This window comes from Monoraphidium neglectum (assembly GCF_000611645.1).
Source record: "Monoraphidium neglectum strain SAG 48.87 unplaced genomic scaffold scaffold02612, whole genome shotgun sequence".
NCBI classification, from domain to species: domain Eukaryota; kingdom Viridiplantae; phylum Chlorophyta; class Chlorophyceae; order Sphaeropleales; family Selenastraceae; genus Monoraphidium; species Monoraphidium neglectum.
Window position 1 is genome coordinate 1 of NW_014011016.1, and position 8,606 is coordinate 8,606.

General features: G+C 66.6%; 3 protein-coding genes across 3 annotated transcripts; 1 reads left to right on the forward strand and 2 right to left on the reverse strand.

Annotated features, from left to right (window-relative positions):
- Positions 1-1,474: 1,474 nt before the first annotated feature.
- On the reverse strand, positions 1,475-2,300 carry MNEG_11148 (hypothetical protein; the record flags this gene model as incomplete). The annotated part of the gene is made up of 1 exon (XM_014040378.1): positions 1,475-2,300. A coding segment is annotated over one exon (826 nt), but the record flags the coding sequence as incomplete, so codon positions are not given.
- A 1,367-nt stretch (positions 2,301-3,667) lies between these two features.
- Positions 3,668-6,051, forward strand: MNEG_11149 (hypothetical protein; the record flags this gene model as incomplete). The annotated part of the gene is made up of 7 exons (XM_014040379.1): positions 3,668-3,871; positions 4,046-4,147; positions 4,555-4,697; positions 4,962-5,066; positions 5,288-5,366; positions 5,752-5,781; positions 6,004-6,051. 7 exons carry the CDS (start codon positions 3,668-3,670, stop codon positions 6,049-6,051), a joined length of 711 nt encoding a protein of 236 aa, XP_013895833.1.
- A 1,204-nt stretch (positions 6,052-7,255) lies between these two features.
- MNEG_11150 (hypothetical protein) lies at positions 7,256-8,162 on the reverse strand (the record flags this gene model as incomplete). Its single annotated transcript, XM_014040380.1, has 1 exon — positions 7,256-8,162. A coding segment is annotated over one exon (907 nt), but the record flags the coding sequence as incomplete, so codon positions are not given.
- Between the last annotated feature and the right edge of the window lie 444 nt (positions 8,163-8,606).

The window sequence follows — 8,606 nt, forward strand, 5'->3', positions numbered from 1 at the left end:
GCGCGGCCCCTGCGCAGCTGCCGTCTCCCGCCGCGCTCCCTCGGCCGCCGGCGCCGGCGGCGCCGCCGCCTCCTCACCGCGCCCGTCGCCGGGCCCCTGCTGAGCGCCCCCTCCCGCCCGCGCCCGCGCCGCCGCCGCCTCCATGAGCGCGGCCGCGGCCGCCGCAGCCGCCGCCGCCGCCGCCTCCTCCACTGCGGCCGCGGCAGCAGCAGTTGCTGCGGCGGCGGCGGACGCGCGCGCCTTCGACGCCTCTTCCCCCAGGACCCGCCTGAATGTGTCCTTGGTGGCCGAGTCCTGCAGCTCCAAAAACAGATCATCCAGGGACGTCGGCCGCAGCCCAGCCACCGGCGAGCCCGCCTCGCTCCCCTCGTCTGCGCCTGCGCCGCCGTCGCCACTCTCCGCCGCCGCGCCGCCGGCCGGCGGCGGCGGAGTCGTCGCCCCTGCGGCGCCCGCGGCCTCATCGCCGCCGCGGCGAGCGCTGGACATACCCTCGCCCACCCGTGCCGGCGACGCCGGCTGCGCCGCGCCGCTGTGCGCCGGCGGCGAGAGCCCTGAAAACTCGAGCGTGCGGCGCGTGGGGCCGCCGGGGCCAGGCGAGGGCGACGCCTGGGGGCTGTCACAGGCGGCAAGGCCAGGGGCAGGGGTGCACTGGGACCCGAATGACACCACACTGGTGTGGCTGTCAGGGGACGACACCGGGCCCTGCGGACGGCGGCAACACAGAGGGTTTGTTGCTGCCTGAAAGGCTGCGACTTTGCGAGAGGGACGTGTGCATTTAAGGGAGTCATACGTTGTGTCTCAAGGACCCTCAAGATGTGACGTCCACGCGGTGCCCCTGCCACAGCCCCAGCTGCTGCGTTCATATGTGGGGCGGCAGCCGTAGTCCGCAGCATTCACATGAGGCCGCTATACATGACCAAGCGGCCTACCTTGAGCGAAGGAGACGGCGAAGTCGCCACGGATCCGTGCCCTGCAGACTCCCCCGCCCGCAGCGCCGCCGAGCCGCCCGCGCCCCCCTTGCCTCCGCCGCCGCCGCGTCGCGCCGCTGGCGAACCTGAGAGCCCCTGGTCGCCGCCGCCGCGCGGCTGTGCGTCGGGTGCGTCGTCCGCGGGCGCGGGGGCGGGGCCGGGCGCGTCGTCCAGTATGGACGGCAGCGCGGGCCGCCTCTCAGATGAAGGGCTGGTGGTTGCTGACATCAGCGCGCCGTAGGCCTTGCTGGCATCCCTACTGGAGGAGCTGGCTGCAGGGCCGCAGCAGGCAACGGTGGCATTCATCAGTGCGACGGGGGTGGTGGGGGGTGTTGGCAGATAAGAGAAAGGGTGGCAAGGGGGGCGTGCTGGCGGCGCATTGCAGCTGCCGGCCTGCGTTTATACATGCGCGCTCCCATGCGAAGCATCGCCCTGGCTCCATGCGCACTGCTCTGCCCGACGGCGCGCGCGCGCATGGGTGTGGCGCGTGGCCCAGGCCCGCTCACATGCAGGGGATGTCGGGGACCCCCGCTCGCCGAGCGCGCGGCTGGCCATCATTTTGCTCTTCATTTTCCGCAGCAGCTCGGCCGGGCTGGTCGCGGCGCGGTCGCGCGCGGCGGCGGCGGCGGCGGCGGCGGATGCGGTGCCCCCGCTGCTGCTGCCGCCGCCGCCGCCACGCGGCCGCGCACCGGCCTCGCTCGGGGACTCAAGGCCGGCGTCTGACGGGGACGTCGGGCCAGCCCCTGCGGTCCCGGCGGCGCGCTTGGCGGGGCTGCAGTCTGCTGAGGGGCTGCCGCCGACCGCGAGCGCCTCCGGGCGTTTCCGCCCGCCGCCGTTGCCGGCGCCGGCGCCAGCGTCGCCGCCGCCGCCGCCGCGAGGCGCGGCGGCCGCGCGCGGCTTGGTGGTGCTGCCCGCGGTGTCGGCGGCGTCGGGGCTGCTTACGCCCCAGATCTCGCCTGGGGACAGAGGGCCGGCGGCGCTGGAGCCGGGCGTAATCACGTTGGATCCGTTGTCAGACGCGACCGGTGACGCGCCGGTGGCGTCGGCTTCCGGGCCGCCCCGGTGCGGCAAAGGGAGCGGTGTTGCGGGCGCGCCCTCTGGGGTGGGCAGGTCCGAGGGGGACGACATGGAGGCAGCGACGCCAGCTGACGTCCTGTAGGACGGGCGGTTGCCAAATGGATTGCTGTAAGGCGAGTAGTCTGTGCCCTGGGAGATCGGGTGTGTCTGCAGCTCGCCCCGCTGTCGGGCTGCACCAGCCTCGGGCTGCGCAGCGACCGGCGTCGTGGCAGCTTCCGCCTCCGCGCTGCCACTGGCTTCGTCGGGGTCAGTCATACGAGCTAGTCCTAGACGCGTCCACAATTGTAGCTATCCTGCTGTGAAGGTCTGAGGGAGCCGCGGGTACGGGAGCGCTCGAAGAGAAGCGCGATGCTTAGGGAACCAGAATTACAACTAAGATCATTCAATGGACGTCACGCGATTTTCATGAAACCGGCGCGCCGAAACGGCCGCTATCCGCGCGGGCTGCCCGTTTGAAGTCTCACTGATCTGATGTGATCTGCGCTTGCTTGGCAGGCACAGCTGTATCCACCAAGGTCCCCTCAACAATAAGCTCCATGTGGCATCATATGCGGCTGATTCAGCTTGTGTGAGCAAAGGCCCACTTGCTTGCAAGGCGCAAAGGCCATCCCAGGAACACACAGCGGGGTGGTACCAATCAGGTGTGTGCTGGTAAGCGCACACAATTGCTGCCAATGTACCAGACTTAGCTTCTACACGGGCTGGGCTGTATATAGGAGTGCGGCTGAACAAAAATGCCGGCTTACGGTTGGGAACCTGGTCGGACCCAACCAGTCAACCACACAACATGTGAGGGGGTAAAGCCGTGCCTAGCGCTCACTGTTGAGCGCCCAGCACGCCGTTGTGTGGTGTTACGACAACACCTCCGTCCAGATTTGTTGAATGCAGGTTTGGCAGGCTGCCCTCGCAGGCTGCCAAGAAGCTTGTTGCCGCAAAATCGCATTTGACAGCCTGTCACAGGAGTGACGTGTGCGCCAGGACAGCGGGCATCGTGTGTGGATGGGTTGCCAGCTCTTCACTGCTTGTGGGGCCTGCGGCACTCATTCCAGATGTATCGAAGCTCATCCTGCCAAGGCCTGGGCCGTCACAGAACTTTCAGGGACATCAGGACAACGAGACTAAGGGACATGATGAGTCAATGGCCGTGCGTGGCAGAATGAAATGTTCGCACGGATCTCTGCTTTTACACAAGAAGTTGAATCAATTGGCGTCTCGTTGCTCTACACTGAAGGCGGCGAAGATCGCGACCTGACAGGCGTCTCGACAGGCAGGCAGCCTCAAGCAGACTTTGAGGAACGCGCCATCGGATTTTATTAGAAAAAGGTGAGTGCCGCATGGGCCCATGCGCAGGGTGCGGGGGGCTCGTGCGCGTGTGATGAGCGCACCGGCTCTGCGCTCGTGCGGCGAAGCACGCATGCCGGCGTGCGCACGCAACTCGACAGCTCCACAACCACGCATGACGGGAGTCTGAGCGATCAGAAAACGCGTGCAGCAGCGCGACCAGCGGCCGCAGCGGGCTTTACCGGCTGGCCCCGCCCTCAGGTCGCTGCCTCCGAATCGCCACACGCATCCCGCCGTGTTGGACCGCCCGGCATCCACTGCAGCTTACAGGGCCCGCCAGCATGGCCCCCAAGTACGTGAATGAGAAGGCCCAGGCGGCAAAGGACCGCAAGTCCTCCGCCAAGGAAGCAGAGAAGGCGGCCAAAGAGAAGGCGGCAGAGGACCGCATGTGGAAGGAGGCGGGGGAGGGCGCGAAGAGCAAGGCGCAGGCGAAGCGGGACGAAGAGGCGAAGCAGCGCGCGGTGAGCAGCCGCATGGACGTGCATGTGCGTACATGCGCGCGCGCATGAGCGGACGACGCCCAGGCATCAGATTGGCCCGGGGACGCAGCAGCCGCCGGCGCTCGGTCCTGCGTTTGCGGCCGCGTCCGCGCGCCCCCGCCGCGACCGTGCGTTGCCTTCGCCTCTCAGCGTCCCTCGCCGCCCGCCGCCGCCCCGCAGGAGACGGCAGCCAAGAAGGCGGAGGCGAAGCGGCTGGCTGAGGAGGAGGAAGCGGCCCTCTCCCGGGCCAAGCCCAAGCCCGGGAAGGTCAGCGGGCCCAAGGTAAGGTTCTTCTCCCGTGGCCCGCCGGCGCCGTCGGGCGTGCGGCGGCTCCGGCGGCTGCGGCGGCAGGGGGAGGGGCGGTCCCAGCTATGCGGCGGACGCGGCGTGGGCGGGTCTGCCCATTGACAGCCCCTGCTGGCGAGCGGCCCTGCCGCCCCTACCGACCAGCAAACCCCGGCGCAACGAAGAGCTGCCAGCGTCCTGCGTGGCACAACACCAATAGGATGGCTCCTCCATCCGCCCTGTTCCACCGTCGCACCGCATTTTGACACTCAGGTCAACCCGATGGAGCCTGGATGGCTCCAGAAGCGGTCGCCCGCGGGACGCTGTCACAATCCTAATCTCAATTTTGATCCTTGCCTCAATCCTCATGCTTGTCCTTCTGCGCACATTTGCCATCCCCCTAGGTGACGCACCACCAGCTGACGCTCACCAGGGAGCAAGAGGAGGCAGAGCGCGCCGAGCAGGCAAAGCAGCGCCAGCTGGCGTCTAAGCGGGAGGTCGACGAGGCAAGCTATGGCCGGCTGGTGGACACGGCGAACGCCAACAGGTGGCGGGGAGGGGCACACTTGCTAGGGCCGAACGGGCGTGGTGGGCGCAGGGGGCGGCAGCAGCTTGCGCGCGAATGCGGAACGTCAAGGAAGCCACAGCGGCAATCTGCGCCTCGTTGCGACACGATTGCGCAGGATTCTCCTCGGCTGGCGTTCCGTTTGGCGTCGCCCGAGGTCGCGCGGTGCACACGTGCACACGCACACACGCACACGCGCGCACACGCACACGCGCGCATGCGCGCATACACGACCCCATCCCTCAGGCAGGACGACACTGTGGCGGCCAGCGGCGTGGATGAGGCGATCCAGGCACTTAGCACGCTCAGCACGGGGGAAGCCCCCGGGTCTGTCGACAAGCACCCGGAGAAGTGAGCCCTTCCAGCCGCATGGATGCATTTGAGCCATGAGGCAGCCATGGGGTTTTGTCTGTGATACTACCAGAGGGGTTCGCGACCGCCGTTGATTTGTGTGCAGCGTTGGCCTTACTGCAGACGTCTGGCTGCAATACATGCGTGCAAGCCCTTGCACGCCACTAAGGCTCGCTGTGGGATGACGGCGGCGCGACGCTGCTTTGTGTGTCGAATCGCAGGCGGGCGCGTGCGGCATGGCAGGCGTACGAGGCGGCAAACCTGCCCTTGCTCAAAATGGAGAAGCCTGGGCTTAAGCAGGTGCGTCTGCGGCTTGCGCGCAAGTACGTTTGCGCTGTGTGTGTATGCACGTGTGCGTGTGTGAGTGTGTCTAGGGGTTGGATGACTCAGGGAGAAAGGAGAGATAAAGGGGAGTGTGTGAATGTCTGCGTGTTTGTGTGTGTGTGTGTGTGTGTGTGTGTGTGTGTGTGTGTGTGTGTGTGCGGGCGTGATTCGCGCGTTGTGCTTGCGCCCCTGCTGCAAAGCAGGGGGTGCGATCGCAGGTGCGCTTTAGCTCTCAGCAATTGCCCCCACTGGCCCAGTGCAGTGGCCCCCACTAGCTCCTCGTGCCGTGAGTCAGCAGGACTGCCGCCTGCGCCCGCCCCTGCCAAACTCGTCCTTCCCCGCATCCCATCTGAATGCACAGAGCCAATACCGGGACATGCTCTGGAAGTCCGTGAGTTTTCTCCCTGCGGAGCAGAGTACCGTACTTATTGCATGCCTGGTCAAAACGTTGCACACACACGCCTTGCACAGTCAACCCATGGTGCCGCACGCGCGCCGCAGCACAGATTCCTGAGCGTTCCTATGATCAAGGCAGCCTGTTGTGTGGACCCGACCAATATACTGTATCCAACTGCCTGCGTCCGTTTGCACATCCTCTGCTGGCGCCTCGCAGTGGCAGAAGTCCCCCGACAACCCGTTGGTGGCGGCAGGCAAGAAGTGAGGGGCCACACACACCGGCAGTGCGAGATAGAGTGCCGGCGCCGCTGCCTTTGTACATGGGGCTGCAGCCGCCCGTTGGTGGGGTGAGCTAGTTAGTTGGCTGCAGTTTGCTGGCTGGTGCCTTGGGCAACAATGCGCCCTTGCAGTCGGGCGGGCGGTGCACGAGTGATTTTTGTTGTGCAGTGGTCAGCCCGTGGTTCTTGCGTGCGACAGGAAGCTTGGCTGACAGCGCTGGGGTGCGCTTTGCTGCCCCGCTGCAGCGTTCGTGTTTGGTGGTTTCCAGATTACAGATCAGGACCAGGAAAGACCCCTGGGTCCAGCGCTCTGTACATGCCCCTGTTTTGTGCGATCTGCGTTAGTGACGTCAGAGCAACACTTTTTTGGCCGCGGCAGCGCATGCACACACAGCATCGCCAAGCGACGCTTGTGCGCAGATGCTGAGATCTCTATATGAATTGGATCGCATAAGGTAGACAATCGGACAGGTGGACAGGGTTCAGGCGGCGCGAAAAGGTCCGGGCCGCAGAGAAGATGGTGAGGGCGCGCGGCGACCGGCCGCGTGCTGCCGCGGCCTTCCTGGGAAAGCGCGTTTGCTATACACCGGCGCCGGGTCGTGTCCCTTGAATGCAGTAGATAGTTCCTGTCCCTGTGACTCGAAGAGGGAGCTTTTGAAGCCCAAAGACGGGTCCCCGGGACAGCGCGGCGCGGCGAGATCTGGCAGAATGGCGCGGCGATGCCGCGTGGCGGCCTAAAAGAGGGCTGCCCGCTGCGCTGCACCCGGCCCTGCATTTATTTGCGAGAGCAATCATTCAAGCAGGGTCAAAATGGTGTGCCCTCCAAAGGCACAAATTGGCGGAGGGCCACTGCGCCACAGCCAACAACAGCAGGAGCCGTGCCATGTCCTTTTGCACGATCCAAAGCGTTGTGCGCTTGCGCCACCTTCCAGATGATCCAAAAACAAGCGTGGTTCGTATTTGCGAGTATCAGCCTGCATTGCGGCCAGGCTGGGCACGCGCTGCAGGGCGCATGCCCTGGCGGAAGCGTAAGAAGCTTCGCAGCTCTCATCCTTCCTGGTCAGCGACTCTGGAGCCCTTTTGGCTGTCATCGGGTCGCCAATGCGGGGCGTAGCCAGGGCGCTGCTGTGGCTGCCATATCAGATTGAGGCCCCGGCGGCCGGCGCAAGGGTGGGCATGGCCATTGGGCGATTACGGCGAGGGCCTGGCCGGCACCGCGGCGTTGACCGCTGCGCCCGGGGCTGCCGCAGCGACAACCGGCACGGCTGGCAGCACCCCGGCAGCGGCAGCCCGGGCGAGGTTGGCCGCAGGGGCCGCGGCGGCTGGCAGGGGCAGCGGCAGCGTCGATGGCAACGGCGCCGGCGTCACCGGCGGCGACGGCGTAGCCTTGACGGCGGGCTGGGGCGCGCCCGACAGCATCCGCGGCGGGTTCTTGCTTCTGACCTGGAGCACCGCACCGCTGGCAATTGTCATGGCGAATGTAAACTTGCACTTGCCACTGTTGCCCTTCAGGGGGACGCTGGTGATCGGGTAGTCAACCGGGATGCCGGTCGGCAGGCCGTTGTTGGTGCTCTCGTACGACATGTTGCGCCACAGAATGCCGACCTTGGAGTCCATCCCTCCCCACCCAGGCATCAGACGCGAGAGGTTGCCCACGGGCCCGCAGTACTCGGGGTCCACGGTGATCTCGACGTTGCAGCCAATCTTCGCGTCCTTGTTGAGCACTGCCACCCGGAGGTCTCCAGAGTCCGCGACCAGGCTCCAGACCTTGAGGTTGGCTTTGCACCCGTTCATCTTGGTGGCCGTCTTGACGTGGACGGTATCGCTGAACCCGCCGCTGCGGTCCGCGGTGGCGGTGCGGAACAGGAGGTATGCGTACCACGGCGCGTGGACAGAGGGGTAGGGCCGCGCGGGGTCGTCGTCATAAAAGTTGGTCTGCACGCCCGTGTTGGGCTGGCCGCCGTGGATCGGGCGGCCGCCGAAGCCCCAGTGGAAGTGGAAGCCGACGGCGCCGGCCTTGGAGAAGGCGAAGAGCGCGTCGGCGCACCAAAGCATGCCGGCCGCGGTGTCGCTCAGGCCCGAGCGGCCGCCGCCATAGCTGCGTGGGGGAGGAGGGGGGAGAGAGCAGACGGCGAGTGAGGGCGGCGGTGCGCTGCCTGGGACTGGTGGCGGTTTGCGCTTTTCGAGGGTCCTCCACCACGCATCTTGGGGGGCAGCATTGGGCCGCTGGACACTCCCCACAACCTGCTCCAGGCCCGACCCCAACCCCGCCCCCAAGCCTGCTCTCACGCCCGCCCCCGGGCCCGCCCCGAGGCTCTTCAGCCAGCTCCTGAGCACCCTCCCAGGCCCGCTGGGACCCGCCCTCCGCCCGACCGGCCGCCACCCACAGCGAGTTGGTCTCCGAGATGCGCAGCTTCAGCTTGACGTCGTTGGCCACCCCCACCAGCCACTTGAACTTTTCGAGGCCAAAGTCCTGCAGGTCCTGCGCCAGCAGGCCCTTGGAGTCCACTGTGACGTTGTTGATGTAGGGATAGTACTGGGG